Source organism: Anguilla rostrata, chromosome 10 (genome assembly GCF_018555375.3).
Source record: "Anguilla rostrata isolate EN2019 chromosome 10, ASM1855537v3, whole genome shotgun sequence".
Taxonomy (NCBI): domain Eukaryota; kingdom Metazoa; phylum Chordata; class Actinopteri; order Anguilliformes; family Anguillidae; genus Anguilla; species Anguilla rostrata.
In genome coordinates this window covers 40,136,228-40,161,470 of record NC_057942.1, presented here as the reverse complement: position 1 = coordinate 40,161,470, position 25,243 = coordinate 40,136,228, and the positions used below count along the sequence as shown (strand labels likewise).

The 25,243-nt window shown below is 44.9% G+C and overlaps 1 protein-coding gene across 1 annotated transcript in view; it reads left to right on the top strand.

Moving 5' to 3' along the window:
- LOC135233477 (transducin-like enhancer protein 1) overlaps window positions 1-7,162 on the top strand; it is a 27,983-nt gene extending 20,821 nt beyond the window's left edge. The window contains 8 exon segments of the mRNA XM_064297072.1: window positions 304-473; window positions 1,936-2,016; window positions 2,450-2,698; window positions 3,369-3,616; window positions 3,903-4,050; window positions 4,709-4,892; window positions 5,404-5,441; window positions 6,472-7,162. Coding sequence (XP_064153142.1) covers window positions 304-473; window positions 1,936-2,016; window positions 2,450-2,698; window positions 3,369-3,616; window positions 3,903-4,050; window positions 4,709-4,892; window positions 5,404-5,441; window positions 6,472-6,579 — 1,226 coding nt within the window. The 3' untranslated portion in view covers window positions 6,580-7,162.
- Window positions 7,163-25,243: the final 18,081 nt, after the last annotated feature.

The following is a 25,243-nucleotide window of genomic DNA, read 5'->3' as shown; positions in this document are numbered from 1 at the left end:
ACACATGCGTCTGTGCTCAATTTAATGTGTGTGCGTTCAGTGAGTGTTCAGTGTGTGCTTGTGTGTGTTCAGTTTAATGTGTGTGTGTTCAATTTAATGTGTGTGCATTCAGTGAGAGTTCAGTGTGTGCTTGTGTGTGTTCAGTTTAATGTGTGTGTGTGTGAATGTGTTCAGTGTGTATGTGTGTTCAGTGTATGTATTCAGTTTAATGTGTGTGTGTTCAGTTTAATGTGTGTGTGTGTTCAGTGTGTGCGTTCAGTGTGTTCAGTGTAAAATCAGAGCTGTGTGTGTTTTCGGCAGCAGGCTTGCGGACCCCGCTGGCAGTGCCAGGCCCGTACCCCGGGCCGTTTGGCATGGTGCCCCACGCGGGTATGAACGGGGACCTGACCAGCCCGGGCGCCGCCTACGCCAGCCTGCACAACATCTCCCCTCAGATGAGCGCCGCCGTGGCCGCCTACGGACGCTCGCCCATGGTGCGTACCGCACACCGCACACGTACCGCACGTCACACGCGTACCACACACCACACGCATACCGCACGCCACACGCGTACTACACGCATACCGCACACCACACCCATACCGCACGCCACACGCGTACCGCACACCACACACGTGTGCTGCCTGCGCGTTACACGTGTCGCGTGCGGGAGAGAGTGAGGGGGAGGGGGAGAGAGTGGGGTATTATGGTAGAGCGTGGAGAGTGGTAGAACATGGAGGTGAGTGGTAGAGCGTGGGGGAGAGGAGGAGATAGTGGAGGAGAGTGGTAGAGCATTGAGGGGAGTGGTAGAGAGTGAGGGAGGGGAGTAAGAGAGAGTGGAGGAGAGTGGTAGAGAGTGGAAGAGAGTGGTAGAGAATGATAGAGAGTGGTAGAGTGGAGGAGAGTGGTAGAACATGGAGGTGAGTGGTAGAGCGTGGGGGAGAGAAGGAGATAGTGGAGGAGAGTGGTAGAGCATTGAGGGAAATGGTAGAGAGTGAGGGAGGAGAGTAGGAGAGTGGAGGAGAGTGGTAGAGAATGATAGAGAGTAGTAGAGTGTGGGGAAGAGAAGGAGAGTGGAGGAGAGTGGTAGAGAATGATAGAGGGTGGTAGAGAATGGAGGATGGGTCCATGCTGACTGAGCTTTAGTCCTGTAGTTTCTCAGATCAGCTGCAGTAGTTAAAACTCAGATGTGAAAATGAGTGTCTGCTTTCTCTGGCTCTCAGTCCCCATCCGGCCTGCTTCTCATTACGCTTACAAAACACCGCATTTACATTTTTACATTAAATCTTTGCTTTGAAAAGGGTAACTTGGTTAAAGCGGTTTGTTGGTGATATTTAAAATTTCACATTATGTTAAATGAGTTTTGCCCGTAGCTCAGTCGCTTTTGTAAAACATTCATTATTCAGAGAGTGAAAGCAGGCTCGTTAGTCTCGGAGGGATAGGCTTCTGCAAGCGCGCGTGCATGTGCGCAAGTGTGTGTATGTGCATGAGTGTGTGTCCATATATGCTTGGGTGCAAGTGTGTGTGTGCATATGTGAGTATGTGCATGCATGCTTGTGTGCAAGTGTGTGCATGTGCGCAAGTGTGTGCATGTGCATGTGTGCGTGCATGTGCGCAAGTGTGTGCATGTGCATGTGTGCGTGCATGTGCGCAAGTGTGTGCATGTGCATGTGTGCGTGCATGTGCGCAAGTGTGTGCATGTGCATGTGCGCAAGTGTGTGTATGTGCATGAGTGTGTGTCCATATATGCTTGGGTGCAAGTGTGTGTGTGCATATGTGAGTATGTGCATGCATGCTTGTGTGCAAGTGTGTGCATGCGTGTGTGTGTGTGTGTGTGTGCTGTGATTCAGGTTTCTCAGAGTTTCTGTTGCAGTGTATCTGCATGTCACTGTATGATTTAAATAATACAGGCCGATTCATCCTCACTCTGTGTGTGTTTGTGTGTGTGTTGAGCAGGTCGGCTTTGATCCGCACCCCCACATGCGTGTACCTGGAATGCCTCCCAACCTGCCCGGGATCCCTGGAGGCAAGCCGTGAGTACCACACGCCACACGCCACACGCCACACACAACACGCTACACACCAGCGAGACGCACGGATGAGTCACCCCCCCCCCGCGCTCCCCTGACGCGGCGGCTCCTGCTGAGCTGTGATGTCATCTCCGTCTGTCCCTGTCTCCTCCCCTCTGCTGCCCCCTGTCTGAGAAAAGCGAATATTACAGCAGGAGGGTGCCTGTCCGCTGTCCTTTAAATAAAGAACAGGCTGAAATCCCACAGGCCACACGGGAGAGCTCGATTGGACAGGCCTGCTAAAAAAAAGTGCTGTGACGTCAGAAATCAATCTGATTAAGTTTAGATTCTTCTGGAGGAAACGTGCCTTTTAGTTCAGTTTATCAACTTCCTCTCCGTCGCCTCCCTCTCTTCTCTCCTTCTTCCTCCCTTCGGCTCTTCCTCTTCTCTGCCGTCCGCAGGGCTACTCCTTCCACGTGAGCGCGGACGGGCAGATGCAGCCGGTGCCCTTCCCTCCGGACGCTCTGATTGGCCCGGGCATCCCGCGCCACGCCCGCCAGATCAACACGCTGAGCCACGGGGAGGTGGTGTGCGCCGTCACCATCAGCAACCCCACCCGCCACGTCTACACCGGCGGCAAGGGCTGCGTGAAGGTGTGGGACATCAGTCACCCCGGCAACAAGAGCCCCGTGTCCCAGCTCGACTGCCTGGTGAGAGAACGTTCTTCTCCTCTCTCTTTCTCTTTCTCTATGTCTTTCTCTCTCTCCCTCTCTCTTTCTCTTTCTGTTTCCCTCAGTCTCTTTATCTCTGAAATTCAAATGCTTTATTGGTAAGACATATTTCAAAATACCTATTGCCAAAGCGTAGTGATAACAACAATTATGTGACAATATTTATTAAAAATTAAATAATATTTGATTCAAATGATAATTATTATATATTAATATGTGAGTGACCTGCCAAAGCAAACATATTTATTTATGTATATATATACAAATTTATTGATTTACTACTGTTGTTGCTGCTATTATTGTTACATTTATCATTATTATTATTATTGAACATATTATTGCTTTGGCAATAATTACATTTGTGATTTACATTTGTTTTTCGTGCAAATAAAGCAACTTGAATTTTAGTACTCCTTTATTGTTGCTCTCTCTCTCTTTTTCTCTCACAAACACTCTCCCTCTCAGTCTCTCTCACACACACATACACACTGTCCCTCTCTCTCTTACACACACTCACTCTCCCTCTGTCTCTCTTTCTCACACACACTCACTCTCTCTCTCTCTCTCACACACACACACACACACACTCTCTCTCTCTCTCATGCACACACGCAGTAGGAGCTGTGCTGTAACCCCTCTTGTCTCTCAGAACAGGGATAACTACATCCGGTCCTGCAAGCTCCTCCCGGACGGCTGCACCCTGATCGTGGGGGGGGAGGCCAGCACGCTGTCCATCTGGGACCTGGCGGCCCCCACCCCCCGCATCAAGGCGGAGCTCACCTCCTCCGCCCCCGCCTGCTACGCCCTCGCCATCAGCCCCGACTCCAAGGTCTGCTTCTCCTGCTGCAGCGACGGAAACATCGCGGTCTGGGACCTGCACAACCAGACCCTGGTCAGGTGAGGCCTGCCCGCTACAGGACAAGCTGCCGAATCAGCAAGTCTGCTCTCATGTGTATCTATAATTCATCATATCTATGATCTATATCTCATTATATCTATGTTTCATGTATATCTATAATATCTCTTACTTCATGGTTACTAGGTTCCATGTATATTTGATTTTCCATGTATGTATGTATATCTATATACATAAGTGTCCTTTATATGAGGGGTTACATAGACAGGGCCAGTTGTATTGATTTTTGTGTGTGTGTGTGTGTGTGTGGGTGTGTGTGTGTTGCAGGCAGTTCCAGGGTCACACAGATGGGGCCAGCTGCATTGATATTTCTAATGACGGCACTAAGCTGTGGACGGGAGGTCTGGACAACACTGTGAGGTCCTGGGACCTGCGAGAGGGTCGCCAGCTCCAACAGCACGACTTCACCTCACAGGTACGGCCTCCACCCACCTGTGCACCTACACCCAGCCTCCACCCACCTGAGCCTCCACCCACCTGTGCACCTACACCCAGCAGAGCCTCCACCCACCTGTGCACCTACACCCACCCTACACCCAACAGATGTAGCATCACAATGTCTCACTGCTCGACAGCGACCCCTGCTGGTTGATCTAGCGCCTGTTGAATATTGCCTGTGAATAAGTTTTGTGGTTAGAATAGCTTGTAGTAGGAATTGAATGTCTTCAGGATACTGTTGAACAACAATGTGTTTGTGTGGGTGTGTGAGAGAGAGAGAGAGAGAGTGTGTGTGTGTGTGTGTGTGTGTGTGTGTGTGTGTGAGTGAGTGTGGGTGTGTGTCAAAATAAAATAAGAAAAAATTTAAAAATGTAAAAGTTCAAATTACTTAAAAAAACATTAAGAAATCCCATTTCCACAAGCCTAAATAAATGTAATTAAAATGCATATCACTTAATTAAAACCCCCCAAAACATTTATGCCTACTGTTGACACATCAGTACGTCGCTCGCTTGAGAGAGAGGGACATCGTGAGCTTCTGTAAATTCGGAGATTAGGCTACGGAGGGAAAAGGGATGGGGGGGAAAAGACACTGTTTTAATTTTGTGGGTTTCTTCACCCCTCTTCCCCCTCAGATCTTCTCTCTGGGGTACTGTCCCACCGGGGAGTGGCTGGCCGTGGGGATGGAGAGCAGCAACGTGGAAGTTCTGCACGTCACCAAACCCGACAAGTACCAGCTGCACCTGCACGAGAGCTGCGTTCTCTCCCTACAGTTCGCCTACTGCGGTAAGGGCCTGCTGCTTCGGGTTAGCCTTGCTGGTAAACGTGTGATTCAGTTCTGCAGGAAACTGTGATTCAGTTCTGCAGGTAAATGTGTGTATTAATACTGCAGGTAAATGTGTGATTCAGTTCTGCAGGTAAATGTGTGATTCAGTTCTGCAGGTAAATGTGTGATTCAGTTCTGCAGGTAAATGTGTGTATTAATACTGCAGGTAAATGTGTGTTTTATTTCTGCAGGTAAATGTGTGTATTAATACTGCAGGTAAATGTGTGATTCAGTTCTGCAGGTAAATGTGTGATTCAGTTCTGCAGGTAAATGTGTGTATTAATACTGCAGGTAAATGTGTGATTCAGTTCTGCAGGTAAATGTGTGTATTAATACTGCAGGTAAATGTGTGTATTAATACTGCTGGTAAATGTGTGATTATTTGCGGTAAATGTGTATTAATACTGCAGGTAAATGTGTTATTAATCGGTGGTAATGTGATTCATGCAGGTAAATGTGTATTAAACTCGTAATGTGTATTCATTCTGCGTATGGTATTAATAGCAGTAAGTGATCATCTCTATGGAGCCAGTATATTCCAGGTAAGAACAGGTGACCATAGGAGACAGTATATTCCAGGTAAGGGCAGGTCACCATAGAGACGGTATATTCCAGGTAAAACAGGTCACAATAGAGCCAGTATATTCCAGGTAAAAACAGGCCACTACAGGGACAGTGTATTACAGGTAAAACAGGTTACTGTAGAGACAGTATGTTCCAGGTAGGAATAGGGCACTGTATCGACAGTATATTCCAGGTAAAATAGAAAATATGTCACTATATATAGGGACAGCGTATTACAGGTGAAAACAGGCATATTCCAGATGGGAACTGACTTAATGATAGCTTGTGTGTTAAACTCTATTTCAAGTGTCCCGTTAAATCATGCTGTTCATTAATGCATTTAGACATTTCCTGTGTCCCAGTATCTGTTCTTGGGGGAAAAAATAAATTCACTGTTTAATGTAGCAGGCTCTGTTAACCATGATCATCTCCTCTGTTTGGCACTTTAACTTAAGAGTTCATTTTATATTCTAATAGGATTTACAGTCGGGTCTAGAATTATTGCAATCCTTGATAAAGATGCACAACAAAGACTATAAAAAATAAAATAACCCAATTACTTAGATATATGGTAATTTTCCCACATGTGGAAAATATTGTTCTTTTTTTAATGGTTCAATGGAATCATGCAAAATAATATATTTTTTTATAGTTATACATTTATTTCTGAGAATGGGTGGCACAACCGTTTTCCCCTCCTTGTGATTAGTACTTTATTCTTTTCTTATAATATCTGATGAGGTTTGAGAACTATTCTTCCCTGCAGAACCTTTCAACATCCTGGATATCCTCAGTTCTGTATTGGTTCTCTGCTCTCTTCAGTTTAGACCACAGAGTTTAAAAAAAAAAATAGGGTTTAAGTCCAGAGACTGCAACGGCCTTTGGACCCGACTGTGTGTGATAAGTTGTAAAGTTAAATATGTTTACAGAAGCTGTTTGGTCGTTGTTCAGGTAAATGCCCCAGGAACCCTCAGGGTATATCTGTCTTGTGTTCTCTCTTCCTCGCAGTCGAAGGAGTCTTCCTCGGTCCTGAGCTGCGACATCTCTGTGGATGACAAATACATCGTCACCGGCTCGGGGGACAAGAAGGCCACCGTGTACGAGGTCATCTACTGAATACCAAAGTCTTTTTCTTTTTATCGAATCTATTTTTTTACGAACCTAAACTGAACTGAATTCAGGAACCACGCCGAATTCCACCTGTCAGCTCCAGTGACCGAGCCGTCCAATCCCGATCCAGATTCCAGGTGGCCTGGGGGTGCGGTGGGGGGGGGGCGGAGCCTCTGCAGGGCGAGGTGGATTGACAGGTAGCTGCACAGGTGGCAGAATATTCGGTGGATTGCGAAGTGGATTTCACTTTTTTTATTTTTATTTACCGGACGAAGAATGTGTGGCGTCTCAGTGACCTCAGCCCTTCCTGCTGTCACATTCTGCAACCTTCGACCCCTGACCCCTGACCTCTTACCTCTAGTGATGTCCTATCCACTTCTCTATGCTTATGCCACCTTGATATCTTTTTTTTTGATGGTCAAGCTAATGTATAAATTGTATATATTTGGTTATTACAGTAAATTCTTTTAGTAACGACAATGTTTGGTATGTCTTTTTAAAAATAACATAGCAAGGATAACACTTGGTCTAAATACTGTCTAATATAATATGATGGATTCGTCTACACAATAAATGTTTTTTCTAACAATTGTTCTTTCTTGTTCTCTGATTTCTTAAGATAATAAACACGTTTTTTAATATGTTGTGTAATAACAGTGCAAGTGTGAAGTAGCCCTGCAATTATCGAAAGAGATTTCATGACATTGTTATAACATCAAAACACGATTACATTACAGATTTAGCAGGCACTCTTATCCAGAGTGTCTGTCTTAGTGTAAGACACTATGTGTCTTTACTTAGCATTAGCATTGCATCCATTTATACAGCTGGATATATAATGAAGTAATGCAGGTTAGGTACCTTGCTCAAAGGTATAATGTCCAACCTGGGAATTGAACCTGCGACCTTCAGGTTACGAGACCAGGTCCTTGCCCACTGTACTACACTGCTGCCCAACATGTTAGTGTTAGTTTTTAAAGAATGGCCGCTTCACTCCACCTTAGGGAGAGGAAATTCCTCTCAGAATCTCTGCAAAGCTGCTCCTGGGAGCACAGATATCCATTAAGGAAATAATCTGTCTCAGGTGTGAAGTGCAGGGTCTGGTAATGTAAGATGTACAAATCTGTAAAATGAACTCCCTCAGGGTTTCCTCACCTAGACCTCCACACCTCAGGGGGGCGCTCTGCATATTCACAAGTGTGAATTTTTGAAAAAGTATATATATATATATACACACACATATTTAAGGTTCACTTATTCACCCAGTCTTTTGTCTTAGTTTTCATATTTTCTATGAAAAAACATTTTATCCATTCATCAGACAAACTATAGTTCACTTTAAAAAATTCACTTTTAAACATTTATGATGGTTATCATACCAGGATATGTTCTGTTAGGTTACATTTCTGAAGACTGCAATATAGAATGAAAGAATGTGAATTTATAAAATAAGATGCATATTTAAATGTGCACATCAAATAGAACCAGAATTATTTTAATGAATTGAGACTTTTTGGTCATGAAACAGTAAATATTTTTAAATGTAATCTCTGAAAAATATTTAGCTGAGAATAGCTGGTGCGAGGATAATTTCCACAGGTCTGGCACCTCTGAGCAAACACTCTGGTGATGAGCGATTTTCACCCTGAATGCCCTGAGTGTCTTTTATAGACTGGCTGGAGAATCACGAAAGCCAGAAGGTGTTTCGGTAACGCTTATTTACGTTCACGCTTTGCATTCGGAATGGGGAGCGGTAAAAACAAAGCAGAGCCCTGAAATTGGGGGGGGATGGGGGGGGGTCGGTGGAGGAGGTCATCAGGCACCACTCTTCATTATGATGGGAAAATCCATTTCACTGGAAAATGAGCAAAATGCATAACACTACAGTCTACATACAGACCACAGTCTACATACAAAAGTACATAAGACTAGTCTACATAGTCTTGCATACAAAAGTGGGGAAAAGTGTTAACTTCTGAATTTTTTAATTCAAATGGATGAGAATATTTATTCGAAAACCGTGGTGAAATGAATGAAAATATATATGAGGACATTTCTAATGAAAAATCTATTATAATATAAAATGAGCAAAATACATAAGACAATGGTCTAATGTCCAAGAAGTGGAGGGGGGGGGGGGGGGATGCAAAATTCTAAATTTGTGATATTTCTACTCCAATGGATGATAAATAAACTTTATTCAACAACCATGGCAACATCAATTAATTAAAATTAGTTTGAGGACATTTACTATTAAAAATCTATTTATCTGAACAATTACAGAAATATGTAAGATTATAGTCTTATGTCCCATTCATTCTACATTTTTCTCTTCAGGTAAATCATTAATATTTATTCAACTGTGGTGAAATTACTGAATGGAAATGTGCTTGAAGATTTTTATGATGAAAATATATTTCACTGGAAATAGATTTTTACAATATATTGTTATTATACTTACAATTAAATATACTACTGTAGTGTAATGCTCCAATAATACAATATTACAATAATATACAAATACAATAATAATAGGAATACACTCTGGACAGGTTGCCATCTATCATGCAGCACACACACACACACACACACCATTCACTCAGACCTGTGGAGAGTTTAGCTTCCCGTTTGAGCCTGCTGCAGTCCTTGGGTGCGGGAACAGAAACATGGGAAGAACATACTGCACCCAGAAAGGCCGGGATTCAAACCTGCACACCCCAAAACTCCATTTCATTCAAACAAGGAAATGTGTTTAATGAAAAATGTATTTTGCAGAAACAAATACTAAATATGTAAGGGTATAGTGTTACATCCCAACAGTAAAAAAATATTGGGTTGTCAAAAATGAAAGATTACCCCACGAACAAACCCTTTCCCTACATAGATAACCCTAACATTGACTCAACCATAATGATTACCGTATTCTTTACTCTACCCATAATTTTAACCCAAATTCTGACCCTACAGCCCATTTCTAGCCTTAGGAGTCTACTGCAAATATGTGATTTTTCTAGCCCCAAGAATCATCTCAGGCATGGATGAAAAACAATCTAAATGTCACTGTTTCAACCAGAGAAATGCAAGGAAATGTGTTTTACATCATTTATCATGAAAAAAGCATTGCCAATCTGTCAAAATAACTCTGAACATGGCCTCCATACACAATAATCCTCGCACAATAAGTACCATTAATGATTTATTTCAGACACGCTGGATCATCCTGAAAGATTCATAAATATTCTTTTTTTTTCTTTTTTTTAAATGAAGCGTCTCTTCTGTTTCAGTTTACAGTTGTGTGGGATGGAGAACGACAAATAGAAGACAATGGCAAAGGGAAACGAACAAAAAAATGGCGCAGACTTTAGCAGAGAAATGCAAGGAAATGTGTTGTACATCATTTATCATGAAAAAAATTATAATAAGTAGCATTAATGATTTATTTCAGACATGCTGGATCATCCTGAAAGATTTGTACATATTCTTCTTTTTTTTTTTTTAAATGAAGCTTCTCTCATGTTTCAGTTTACAGTTGTGTGGGATGGAGAACGACAAACAGAAGACAATGGCAAAGGGAAACTAACAAAAAAAAAAAAACCCCGCGCAGTCTTTTAGCGAGACCTGAACAGCCGTAATGGGATTAGCGCGCTCGAGCCCACCTGCGGGGACGTGTTGGGGGTGATTAGCGAGGACCGTGTGAAAGTATCGCGCACAAACACCTGGAGCCACTCTGGCCCCGACATCAGCTGGAGCCCACAGATACGAACGCTGCTGTCATCTCAACGCTAGGAATAATCAGCTGCCGGCATTCTGTAAACTATATTAATCCACAGATTTCACATTAAATATTTAAAGCGTGGGACAAGCTATTTGCTACAGTGTCGATAAAAATAGGATTAGTGTCTGATAGAGCTCCTCTAATCTCTTTTCCGTGGGAGAGTTTATAAAAGAATCTCCTCTGTTTTAGGAATTAATGCAGCTTCTGTTTTCAGTGTTACCTTTAGAGCTTGATCACACACGCACGCACACACACACCGTCAGAGGCTGTGTGTGTGTGTGCGCATGAGTACGTGTGCGTGTGCACGTGCGTATGTATTTGTTTGGCTATTGGCTCAAAACCCAAAATCCTCCATACGCTCAGATTAATGGGGTAACACTGCTACCAAAACATTCTCATCTTCTTAAGGTAGGAATGGAGCACACTCAGCTAACACCAGCATCTTCCCCAGGACTGTAAAACATTTTTAGAAGCTTACGTGATGCATGTGGAGATCAATTAAATCATATCAGTGATCTGTAGCTGATGCCTGAGGATGCAGCCACCATTACAGACCCCAGGACACACACACGCACACACTCTCTCTCTCAGTCATTATGGAAACTGCAAAAATGAACAAAGCGGGATTGCTTGCTGGGCTGAGCTGGGAGCTGGAGGCCGAGCGGCTCGTCTTCTGACATTAAACCGCCCGCAAATGTCAGAAAAGCATCGTCGCGCGCGTCATTGGAGGGAACCAGAGAAACGGAGCTCCGTTCAAAAGCCTTCATTAATTTGTGCAGTGTTATTATTTCCCCGTTCCTCAGGATGGCGCACGCATAATTAAACTAAATCGCGGTTGCCGGGGAGAATTACGTCGTTATTAGCGGCTCTGAAACTCCGCGGCGCTGTCAGGGGGAGATCTGGGCCGCGGCCCGCATGTTTTAGCTTCGTTTCAGATAAGCGGCTAATCGCCCGCTTTTTCAAAGGCTCTGAAACAGGGGGCGGAGCCACTCACGGTCTTAATCCGTATCTGCGTTGGGCAGGACGCGAAACCGACACCGCCAGAACCAGAGCCCTCGCGGAATGTGCCGTTACCAGAACAGGTGGCGACAGAGGAGTAATTCGGGGGTGATTTCCCAGCATGCCGTGCAACGTTTGGACCTCCTGCTTTTGGATGACCTCACAGATTCAGCATTGGACATGTGCATGGATGTCGCACCCTTCTCCCCTGTTCTCGCTCTCTGCAGTGAAACGCCTGCATAACTTGAAGTTAAAGGGAAAAAAAAGAGAGAAACAAGATTCCGTTTTTTTATTTATTTAAAAAAAAACAGCACATCAAAGCCTTCCAGCAGAGCTTTAGTCTATCACACATGCAGTTGAAGTGTAAAAACGCCAGGAACCATAAACTCATTATCTGTATAGCCTTCTGTACGCTGCATATGAAAATAATCATCATAATCTTCAGTGTTAAAAGGAAAAAAAGGGGGGGAGGGGGGGTGGGTTGTTAGTCACCCTTATTATATTATTGTGTGGCTTTTAACCTGACAATCACTAATTATTTCAATCCCACAATGCATTTTCTATTGTTTTTCTATTAAATGTAAAGACAGAGGGAAATTGGGGTTCCCTGTGAGACTGAAGAAGTTTTCATATATTCAGTGTTTCAAATTTTCCCTTAAAAAACTCCTATATCCTGGAGAGGTATATAACACACCTGTCCAGTCTCCTTCCAGGTAAAGGCACAGGGAACTGAATCGAGGTTCACCTTTAATTCAGATATTTAATTTTTCAGATTTCAGGTGCATTCATATATTCATTTTCAATGAAATTTCACACACAAGCAGACACACAGGCATGCATGCACACACACACACACAAGCCCGTGCACACACACGTACAAAGACAGAGGCACACACATACAGAGAGAGAGAGACACATGCAGAGGCAAACACATGCACACGGGGGCGCACACACACACACACACACACACACACACACTCCTGTGCAGAGAGAGACTAAATGGTTCCTGCAGTGACAGCCGACTCCGGAGAATAATGGTGTAATCATCCCCTCCAATCACCTGAGAGAATGAAAATCTCCAGTGATCTGATTGGACCTTGGGGAAGAATGAGCCATGATTGGGCATTAGGGACTGATCTGTGCATCATGTCCTGCACTCAGTCCAGGGTCTGTTAGGCAAGTGTGCGTGTGTGTGTACTGTATGTGTGTGTGTGTGTGTGTGCGTGTATGTGGGGGAGGGTTTGTTCAGGCTAATTTCATAATTTTGCATTCATTATTATTATTATTATTATTATTATTATTATTATTGCTGTTGTTGTTTATATGGTCCCAATATATTACTCTTGCTATTCATTATTAATGTCAGTTCTGCATTTATAACATTATGGGGCTTCTTGCCCTGTGACACAATGCTAGTTTGGGCATATCCTAATGATGCCAGCGAAAGAGCTCTCCATGTGGAGCTCAGGGGTCGAAGGTCAGCCTGTGTGTTTAAATCATTAATGCGCAACTCCGATGAATAATGCAGTAGGGATCAGCTCACTGAACAGCTATGAGGTCATCTGAGACTGTGGGGTGATGCGCACACACACAAACACACAAACATACACAGACACACACAGACATACACAGACACACACACACAAATTTTAAAAATGTAAAAAATATTTGCCAGCCGCTGGAGGTGTAATCTATGAATAAATTAATAATTATTCTCATGCTCAGAGAGTGTGAAACCCCAGCGGATGGAGCCTGTTTTTAATATCTAGGCAATTTCATGATTGGCAATGCGTGCAAGATTGTGTTCATCTGCGGCTGGACATTATGGGAAGCAGAGAGAGAGAGGTGTTTACCCCAAGATGAAGATCGCGCTGCATAATCTCTGACACATGCTATTATGGCTGTGTAGTAAGCACACAAACACATGCATAAATAAATGCCATTTGACTCGAGTTGTCAAAGCATTAAAAAAAAATTCATTCTGCTCATTTTCAGGCAAAATATGCATGCTAACGCAGCGCACTAATTGTGGTGCGGTTTTTGGGGTCAGAGGTCGAGTCGTTTAGCGTACGCGAGCATCAGAGGGGTGCTGATGCGCGCTATAAATCCGGGCAGTCTGGCAGGCTCGCTCAGGAGCGTCCGGGCGAGAGGGGAGGGGTGACCTCTAGTGTGAAACGCGTTTAACTGCGCTGTCCGAGGGCTCGGTGGAGATTTCCCAAACACGCTGTGAAACGTGTTTAACTGCCGCTGTCCGAGGGCTCGGTGGAGATTTCCCAAACACGCTGTGAAACGCGTTTAACTGCGCCGTCCGAGGGCTCGGTGGAGATTTCCCAAACACGCTGCCCACTGGACATCCCTGATCAGATCACTGTGAGTCTGCACAACACACAGTCTGCTTCAAGTCCCCACAAAACACACTTTGAAGGGACAGTAAATTGAATTTTTTGAGACTGTTAACCATTTTGAAAATGGTTAACAGTCTCAATAGGGAATTAATTACTTCCAAGCCCAAAAAATACAATTTCAAAAGACCAGCATGACCACAGAATGGAAATAAACACTCAAGTTAAATAAATGTGTAATTTCTACATCTGTAATTTTGTGAGTGTGTGTACAAGTGTGCACATGAGTGCGTGCACGTGTCTGTGTACATTTGTGTGTGAGCATGTGTAAGTGTGTGTGTGTGTGTGTGTGTGTGAGCATGTGTAAGAGTGTGTGTGTGTGTGTGTGCAAGTGCGAATGTGTGTGTGTGTGTGTGTGTAATAGTGTGTGTGTGTGTGTGTGTGTGCAGGCTTGGCAGGCTAATCAGGGCATCATCTGCAGCACCTTTGTCATGGTAAACGTTCACCCTGATGGCTCAGAGCATCAGACTTTATCTCTGACGGCTGATTGGCTCTCCGGAGCCCCCCCACCACCACCGCCTCCCCCCTCCCCTCAGCATGCCAGACAGCACCGAGCTTTTCCCAAATGAGATTTTACATATAAAAGGGAAATGCGGAATGGCCTCATCTGCAGAGGTAAACAGCAGTTCTGCGCGCGGGTGAAAGTGTAATATGAGGAGGAACACCAGGGGCTGGGTGACGGATTCACACCGGCGAAACCACACCGCCGTTACACTTAAAAGACAAAAACAAAAAAACGACACGCTCACGCTAACACCTGCTAGCACCGGCTGCGTGACTCCGTGCCATTGGCCAGCTCGCCCAGGCGTCTCCACTTCCTTTTTTCATTTTTAAAAAAATATTTTTTTCCATCTCTTTTTTTTTTTTTTCTTTTCGTCTTTTTTTTTCCTCTCTTCTTTTTCTACCCCGGCCGGTTTCGGCGGGCGGGGGGTTATTAAGATTCCGCGGCGGTTCTGCGGGACCGCGGCTCAGTATTGATGGCGCCCGTTTCGCGGCTCATTAAAATGCTGCGGGCGTGTTGTGTTCCTCCGATATCCTCTCAAATTAAACTTTCATGGCCTCTCTAGTTTTTCACATTTTTCGCTTAACAAGCCCGGAGAAATTCATTTGGCGGCGGCGCCGGGCGGAGAAATCCGCCGATAAGCCGGCGAGAAGCGGCGGGTAAATTAATAGGCGGCGAGACGCGCCCCGGGATCGCGCCCCCGCTCGCCCCCCCCCCCCCCCTCCCCCTCTCCACCCCCCCGATCCCCGGGAGGGCCCCCGCTGATTTGTGTTAAGATGGGGGGCCGGCTCTCCCACCGGCGGGAGTCAGCGCTCCGTAACAGCTGCCAATAGCCTCTTTATACCTGGGAGAGCAGCTGCTTTCTTTATTACTGCCGGGGAATCGATACCGCCTTTGGCCTCACAAAACGCTATACAAGCATTATCGGCATTTCATTTGGCAGCAAAGGGTATCGGCATCAATCTCTCCTTCTCTCTCTCGCACTCTCGCTCTCACACTATCACTCTCTCACTCTCACACTATCAGTCTCTCTCACTCTCACACTAGCACTCTCTCTCTCACAATCTCATTCTCTCCCTCTCACTCTCACTCTCGCACTCTCACACTATCACTCTCTCGTTTGAGGAAACTGATGAAGGTTTGGGGGGAAATGGATGCAGGTTTTGGGGGAGAATGGATGCAGATTTGGGGGAAAATGGATGCGGGTTTGGGGGGAAATGGATGCAGATTTGGGGGAAAATGGATGCGGGTTTGGGGGAAATGGATGCAGATTTCAAGAATCCGAGACACGTAGGTCGTGCTCAAATAATACAAAACAGCATTAGAGAAATATGTGTTCAATTCATATTAATCAGCGATGTTTAGATTAATTATGAATGATTGCGAACACCATGCTCATGAATCTTTCAAGCAAGATAAATATTTCTCCAGGTTGCCTGCCTGTTGGGTGCATGTTTAAATTGTGGATCTCTAATTACATTAATAAACAGAAATATTCAGAAGCAAGAGGAAGAGGATCTATCAGTCCTCAGTCTACAGAATAAAAACTGTCAAAACTTTGCAGAAGAAATTCTGAACTTTCTTAATCATTTAAAAGTATAAAAACCATCTTGCTGCAGGGAGACTACAGAAAATAATCACTGCACAGCCTCTTTTAGTGTCCATTCCCTACCAAATCCTCTTTTCATGTGGGTGCACAGTCTGAATCTGGTTTTAAAGCCCTTATTGAGCTCTGGTAATAATCACAGTAAAATAGTGTTGATGGGGATTGATAAATGCAGGGCCGATGGCCACTCGAAGGAAATGATGTCACAGTCTGGACAAGCCAGTTTCTGAAGATGTTTAGTGATTGACAGGGGATTGACAGAACCTCAATGAGAAGGTTCTGGTGCTCCAAGCCAACAAGAGCCTGCGAACTGGTGCTGAAACCACACCCTCTCATCATAGCCCCTCCCAGCTCTGCTCAAACCACACCCTCTTATCATAGCCACTCCCAGCTCTGCTCAAACCACACCCTCTCATCATAGCCCCTCCCAGCTCTGCTCAAACCACACCCTCTTATCATAGCCACTCCCAGCTCTCACAAACCACACCCTCTCATCATAGCCCCTCCCAGCTCTGCTTAAACCACACCCTATGAACCATAGCCCCTCCCACCTCTGCTCAAACCACACTGCCTCCACCATAGGCCCCTCCCAGCTCTGGTCAGACCACACCCTCTTGACTACAGCCCCGCCAAGCTCTGCTCAAACCACACCCCTTTAACCATAACACTAGCTCTATACTTTTTTTTTTTTACTTTACTACTTTTATACTTTACTATCATTGAGCAGTCACTCTCATCCAGGGAGACTCACAACAATTCAGACACAAGTGTAAATATCAGGGATCGAAGTGCAGTAATTCCCTGGAGTGGGGAAGTATAGTCTGAAGAGAGGCAAGAAGAGCAGACTCAATTGACAACTTGTCAGCCACCCTCCTGAACACCAAACCAAGCTATACAAACAGGAACAAAACAGCCCTAATGACCATTAAACCGCACTAAACAAATAGCAGCTAAGAAGCAGCTGGGCTGCTCTGGTGGTACCCTTGAGCAAAGGTACTTAACCTGAATTGCTTCAGTAAATATCCAGCTGTATAAATGGACTGTATGTAAACAGGCAATCTGTGTAAGTCGCTCCGGATAAGAGCAGCTGCTTAAAGCTGAAATGTGATGTAACGCAATTACAGGCTGTGGGGGAAAAAAAACAAAAAAAGAAGAGACGTCCAATCAGGTGCGAGGGCAGGTAAATGTGTCAGAGGGGAGGGGGAGGAGCTGAGGAGCAGTCTGAGGGGTGAAAGATGGCTGACATCTCTGAGTAGTGCATAATGGCACCGAATCTATAGACCCTCTGGATACTCAGCTCACTACTTTTACAGTTAGTTGAAAAGCTTGAGTGGAACACACAAACACTCAAACACACACATGCACATGCACACACACGCACAGATGTATGCACACACATACATACACACACTCAACCACACACACACACACACAAACACTTTGGCATTAACTGCGGGAAGCTTGCTCTCGCTATAAAATTTTCGCAATCTTTCATCTAATTGCAGAAAGCTGGGAAATAAATTTTTTTTTCCATTTTTTATTTTATTTTAGTTTTAAACAATGCTCTTACAACACAGGAGAAAGTACACCACTGTCTATATATATTCTCCTTCACTCTCCTTCTCTCAGATATAAAAACATGAAGGAATGAAGGGTCAGCACTAGGGGGCACTGGCATGCAGAAAAAGCTTACTAGTGTACGGAACTGAGGAGCTACAGAGAGCAACCGCCATAAAAAAATAAGACAGAGAGAGAGAGAGAGAGAGGGAGAGAGAGAGAGAGACAGAGAGAGAGAGACGAGAGAGAGAGAGAGGGGGAGAGAGAGAGAGAGAAAGAGAGAGAGAGAGAGAGAGAGAGAGTAATGTTTATTTCTGGAAAGCATTTTATAGTATCCTTGATGCAAGCACGTATTCCAAATGCAGTTTTATGTCGCAGTGATAATAATGAAGATAGCAGCAGCAGCACCAGGCAGAGGCTCTGGGCCCCGGACTAAGTGGCCGTATTGATCATAAAGACTCCCTCGTTTCAGTGTCCGTGGACTCTGGCTCATTGTGAGTGATGGTGGCTGACAGATCCGCAGATCCAATCAGGATCCGGTCCGTTTCATCGTCACGGGGGGGCTCTGGGGGGGGGCTTCCAACAGTAGAGCGGAAAGCAAAACCAAACGATTATCGGCCCTCAAGAATTTGTCTTGTTTACCAAACCAACACAGCCCAGAGGAAAGGCACACAAACGAGAACAAACAAACAAATAAACAGGCCAGGGTAGCATAGTGCACCAGGACCATCAGGATGCTTACACAACCCAGCACAGCGTAGCATAGCGAAGCATGACCCCTCAGAATGCTTACACAACCCAGCGCAACCCTCAGAACACGTACACAACCCAGCACAGCGTAGCATAGCGAAGCATGACCCCTCAGAATGCTTACACAACCCAGCACAACCCTCAGAACACGTACACAACCCAGAACAGCGTAGAACAACCCTGAGAACATTTACACAACCCAGCACAGTGTAGAAAGACACAGCTCACGCCATAAACCCATAATAGATTCTGAGCTGGAAATGGTTATCACAAACCCTATGAAAGACTGTTGATCACAGTGATGTTGTTTATCACTGATCAGGTGCCCAGTCAGAGAACAATAAAAGAACAATAAACGGCTCCGACAGGACTGGGTGAAAATGCACAGAGCAATTAAGCCCTGCTGCAGGCTGCCAGCCAACCAATCAGCTCAGGGTTTCCTGAAGAGCACTGTCAGACAGCCAATCAGCTCAAGGTTTCCTGAAGCATGCTGCCAGGCAGCCAATTGGGTCAAAGTCTCCTGTAATGTGCACATTAAAAAAATAAATAAAGTCTTTCAGAGCACATATGGTCCCTGTTGAACTCGTACGTACTCTGCCAGAGTTGAATTAACGGTGAGGCCGGTGAAAATAATTACGGTGGTAGAGCGGTTATATTACAAAAATAAAAAAATAAACAAATAAACAAATAAATAAAACAACAGAGAATGAAAGAGAAAATAATAACCGTGCACATTTGCATATGGTCCTGTGAGGAGTCAAAAGACAGACTAATCTCAGAGTAAAACAAACAAAAACAAGTAAAAAACGGTTTTTCGCTTTTTATCTAAATGTCTCGGCCAGCGCAACAACAACAACAACAACAACTACAACTACAACAACAGAATGCGTGCGATTTATCAGCCGGGAAAAAAAGATAATTGTTGTACCCTCTTAATCTTTTTTGTGTGTGCTTTATTCCCCCCCTTCCTCTTGAGCGCGGTGATTACGGCTCGTTAAAATCTGAATAAAACATGGTTATCCTGGATCATTAGGGCCGCTCTGCCTCTCTCGCTCCCTAATTTGTACTCAGACGCGGCAAATGAACGGCCTTTGAGAAATGCGATTCTGATTCCAATTAGCTCTCAAACCTTGGAGATCTGCCAAGTCGCAAAAAAACAAAACGGCGGCTAATGTCACAGCCTCCTCCCTCCCTCCCTCCTCTCTCTCCCCCTGTCGGCTGAAGTGCAATTAGGAATTCCTTTTAAATTCCACATCATAAATCGCTCCCTTATTAGCAATTTTCGGCGCGGTAATCCGACCGCTGTTTATTTGCAGCCGCTAATGATTTAGCGCTGTCAAAAGGCCAGCCTCTCTCTCTCTCTCTCTCCCGGTCTCTGGCAGTCGGAGCTACAGAGGAGATGCGCCTCCGGGCCGCGCTGCCAATTAATACACACAAACAGCGCTGGCGAAGCGGCCTCGCGCTCCCCGACCAGACGGACGCGGCTTTTTAAAAATGTTATTTATTTATTTATTTTAACTTGTTGTTGTTGTTGCCGTGCCGACAGTGCAGAGGCTGCTGCTGCGCTGAATGTTGTGTGTGCCTGTGTTTGTGTGTGCGTGTGTGCGATTGTGTGTGTGTGTGTGTGTATGTGAGTGCATATGCATGAGTGTGCGTGTGTATGTGTGCATATGCATGTGTGTGTATGTGTGTGTGTGCATATGCATGCATGTGTGTGTTCGTGTTGTGACGCAGAGTGTGTGTGTGTATGTGCAGTGTGCTGTCATGTGTGTGTGTGTTGTTTGGTTGTGTGTGTTGTGTGTTTAATAGGTGTATATCGGGAGTCTTTGAGCCGCTGATCTGAGATCAGTGAAGGGCACACTGCAGTAAGAGGGCACGTTGCATCAGGGCTAATGCAAACAGCCCCACACACACTCATGCATATGCACACACACACACACACACACACACACACACACACACTCATGCATATGCACGCATACACACACACACACACACACACACACACACACACACACACACACACACACGCACACACACTCATGCATATGCACGCAGGGGGTTGTGATCTGCAGCAGCGTGTGCTCCGGACTCCTCTAATCTCCTCCAATCCCTGCTCCCCTCGATCAGAAAGCAGCTGGTGCTGACCGCACACCCAGCACGATTACAGCTTCCTCCGCTAGAACCCAGATTACACGCCAAATCCAATGTTTAACAACACACAATCCCACGAATCCACCGCCTCCTGTCCCCCTGCTTGTAACCAGGCGGCATTGTGACGCAGCGTACGCTGATGGGTTAGCGTTCACTTTGGGGGGGGGGGGGCTCTCTAAACAGCCACCTTGAGCGTAATCCTTCCAGGAGGAGGCGTCTGATAATGATTTACATTATAACTGCGCTACTGGGCGCTGATCGGTCACACTCAGTAAAATCTTTCCACTTTTTTTCGACAGCTGTTTTGTTCCTCCATTTTGGGCTCGACAATGAAAACGGGAAAATATAAAACCGTCATGGCAGAACAGAAACGGGGGCAAATTGAAATGAGAGGAGGGAGAGCACGCGCAGCAGCTCCCGTTCCCAGCAGGGGGCGCCGAGGCTGATTACCAGTCACCCTCAGCTGTGCTGCTGCAGGTGAGAAGGCTGCTGCTGCTGTCCAGGGTCCTGAAAGACAGCAGGAGCCATGACAGCAGTCAAAGCTACTATCCCTCTCTCTCTCTCTCTGTCTCTCTCTCTTTCTCCCCTCCTCTCCCCCTCCCTTTCTCTCTTTCTCTCTCTCTCCCCCTCCCTCCCTCTCTCTCAACCCCCTGTCTCCCTCTCCCTCTATCTCTCTCTCTCTCTCCCCCTCCTTCCTTCTCTCCCTCCCTCTCTCTCTCCCCCTCTCACTCCCTACCTCTTCCTCCCTTTCTCTCAATTCAATTCTCTCTTCCTACCTCTCTCACTCTCTCTCCCTCCCCTCTCTCCTCCCCCTCTCTCTCTCCCTCCCTCCCCTCCCTCCCTCTCTCTCTCTCACACACACACACACACACCACTAAGTGAACGTGTCGGAGGCAGAAAGCCGTTGTGTGTGTGTGTGTGGGTGTGTGGGTGGGCGGGGCCAGCGTAACACACACAACAGGCGCACGCTCATATCAGACAGCCAGGGCGGCGATAGGGACGTGAGATTGGCGGCAAGGTCTCTGACAGTTGGTTATCAGGGGGCCGTGTTTGTACGGCTCTGGCGAGCCCGGGCAGGAAACATTAAAGTCCCGCGACTTCACAGACAGAATCAATCAGCCGCGCGCGGTGCGCCGCGCGGCTCTGAAAACTAATTTCCACCTTCAAAGGGCCCGGTTATCGCCGGCGCAGACACGCCTCTCCGTCATCCCCGCGCTGACCAGGTTCTGAAGGCGCGGGCGGAATTTCAAACAGCCGACGCGGGGTGGCATTTAGATCAAACGGCGAGATCGGGGGGCGTCGCTTGCATCACTCACCCGCTCGCAAAAAAAAAAAAAAAACTTTGACGGACGTACGGGGCGATCAACCGGTTGCGCAATGCAACACAACGCAATTAATGCAAATGAGATTCGCGCGGGGGTCTCAAAGGTGACCAGTCAGGCGGCGGCGGCGTTTTTGCGGTTGTTTATTAACAGAAAGACGACACTGTAAATGAACGAGCCTGGCAGCGACTGCAGAGGGGCTCCCTGGGATGCGGCGGTGGCAGGAGGAACGCAAAAGGAGAGGAAGAAGATCTAAGAAATAAAAAGATTAAAAATGAAAAAGAAAAAAAAAATCTAAGAAATACAAAGACTTAAAGAATGCCGTCTACTGGCTGTAGATATGCAGGAACACAGAACAGGCGTGACTGGGACGGTGGATGGGGTTAAAATCTTCAGAGCACCACCAGGCTGACACTGCAAGAGGACAGAGGCTTAAAAAAAGAAAAATTCATTTTATGTTTTAAACCTCTTTAAGAGATTTCCATGATTAGGCTCTCGGTTTGACTGCCCATTATTTTATGAAGCCACAGACACAATTATCAGGAACTGGACCAAAATGCATTCATGCTGCATGGCCACTGTATCAATCAAAGAAGTAATTGAATATATTTTTTGTCACATAATGGATTTATAGATAAATCGATCAATACTTTTTTTAGTTGGTTTTGCCTTTGACTGATTTGTTAGTGTGTGTGTGTGTGTGTGTGTGACAGAAAGCGAGAGAGAGAGAGTGAAAGAGACAGGTGAGCAGGGAGCTCAGTTTATGTGTGCTATCAGTAATAATAATAATAATAATAATAATATAATTCCTTGCATTTACACAGTGCTTTTCTCACACTCAAAGCATTCTACAGAAATTAGGGGGGGGGGGGGACTTGGCTTAACCACCACCAATAGGCAGCACCCACCTGGGTGATGCACAGCAGCCATTTTGGTAAAAAGGTAAAAAGCCATTATGTTCAGAGTTTATGAGACCAGTTGCATTAATTATTGCAACAGTAGCCATGGTTTGATAGTAAAGCCACATAGCGAAGATCAACAATCTATAAAATCGGTAAAATATGTGTCACAGTGTCTCCGCCCACTGAGGGCCCGGTGTGTTCTGTCACGCAGCACGGCCAGTGTTCACGCACAAGGAATATCTTTTATGTGTCGCTAAGCAACTGCAACCATGTTTTCGACCTGCTGTCACCCCTAACCCTCCCCGACACCACTCAGACGACCACGGCAGAGACGTTATTTCCCCCTGCGTGAAGATCCATACAGGCCCAGGTACCACACCCTTTCTACAGAGAGAGTGTTGACAGAAAGACACCCAATGTCCCCCCCCCCTCCTCCCCCCACCACCGCCTCACCCCCCAACCTCCCACCCTGGGATTCACACTCAGAGCACTGCAGACTGACAGCCCAGAACCCCTTAAAAAACATCATCGCCATGGCGCCGCAGCGTTCCGTCGAGACAGTTAATTAACATTTCTAACGTGACAGTTCAGTAGCCATTACATTATGCGTGAGAGAATGTAATGTACACACACACACACACACAAACACACACTCCCAGACACACGCGCGCACACACACACACACAAACACACACTCCCAGACACGCGCACACACACACACACACACAAGACTGGAACGGTCCGAGCTTGGAGTTCCTTTAGCAGATGCAGGTTGGTCGCAGAGTTGTAAATTCGCTCGGCGGCGCGAGTTGTAACAGTAAGCCCTTTGGGGGACGGCGTCGCGTGGGCTAGTTAAAGAGATTTATGCTCTTAATAAACGCTTCCGGAGGGACGGCATCAGAACGGATCTCTCTCAAAAGCGCGAGATAACTCTCATTAAAAAAAATAATTCATCCCGAAGTGTGTGTATCTATTTTCCAGCGCAGGGAAGGGGAAAAACTGTCTGATATAAAAGTACGAATATTTAGTGGAAACCGCACCCATTTTTTTTCATGATTTAATACCATTCTACTAAATGGCAGAACAAAAACCTCTTTTATAACAAATAAATCAATTTGCATATTTTACATAAATGCAAGGTTTTTGATGCCACCAAAAACTTTAAATCGTTAGCATTCAGAGACCAAGTGCGGAGAGAAGGAGAGAGAGAGACCATACAAACGTGTAGGCCTACATATCTATTCATTTTCTTCTGTTGCTGTTGTTTCTGTTATTGTTATATATTATTACATTTATCATTATTATTATTTTAATATTGTTACTATTTTACATATTATTTATATGCGTGATTTGGCAATAATTACATTTGTATTTCATGCCAATAAAGCAACTTGAATTGAATTGAGATAGAGACAGAGAGAGAGAGAGAGAGAGAGAGATGTGATATGAACAAACAGTGAACATTTAGATATAATAGAAAGAAGCAGGCTGTAACCAAGCCTGGAATTGTTTTCCGAAGCGTAAGAGCGTAAAAAGCCGAGTAATTAAGCGGTGTGAGCACTTAAAAATGCAAAACACATTTACCCAGAATTCCCTCGACCAATTTCTGCCGGCACCCGAATCTGAATTTATTAAAGAAAATGTAAAATGTATGATATCCAATTAAGCGTAAATACAACTTTGTCTTTTTTCATTGGAAGACCATTAAAGATTCAGCGGCGGGGCTGTCATAATCACACACCTTTTTTTCGGCGAAGACTCGCGGTAGAAAAGGCCATCAATTTTCACCGTGAAGATCTGTTAATGGAGCCCCGTTTCCCCGCTGCCTCGGCTCTCCGCGGAGGCACGAAATTATGAGTCGAGAAAATGTGAATTAAAAAAAAAGTGCGATGAAGATTCGCAATAAATTTATATCTGTAACGAAGAAAGGGAAAGATGGGTTATAATCAGCCTTATAAAATTTGTACTTGGCTTTACACCTTTTATGTGCAGGAAGATTAATATTGATATATTTAGATCTTTAGACTTTGCTCATCTAGTTTGGGGGGCGGGGCTGGGGGTGAGGATTGCTAACAGCTGTTGACATTAATTGTAATTAAAGTACGCACTTTAATTAGATTTTATTAGGGCTAGACTGAAAAACAAACACCCTGCCAAGTTTATTAAATATTTTTTATTTCCGGAAGTGTTATAATACTGTAATAGTAGTGTAATAAAAGTGTAACTATTTTTATAATAGTCTATATACATATATATTGGACTACTGGTGTATTGATGCTAAAGTTTAAAAATAGTTTTGCAGCATTTTATTGGTTAATTTAGTTTCATAGCAGGATCACAGTAGAGATTTTAAAAACATTTGTTTTTAAGACGCTGTGGAGAAAGCAGCTGAACTCACAGTACTTCTGTTAAATGCAGCAGTTGCTAAAAGCTGAAGCACAAAAAGTTTACAGCAGAGAATCTCCTGCTGAGCAGATCACATTTATCTTTCCACGTGAAACACTCTCAGCTGCAATATAAGAAACAGCGATATAAATAAAGTTTAGATCAAAGGCTATTATCATTGGTAATTATTATTACTATCATAATTATCATTCATTATCATAATAATAATAATAATTATTATAGTTATTATAATTCTCATCATCATCATTACAATTATTATTACTACCATTCTTCTTTTTCTTCTTCTTCTTATTAT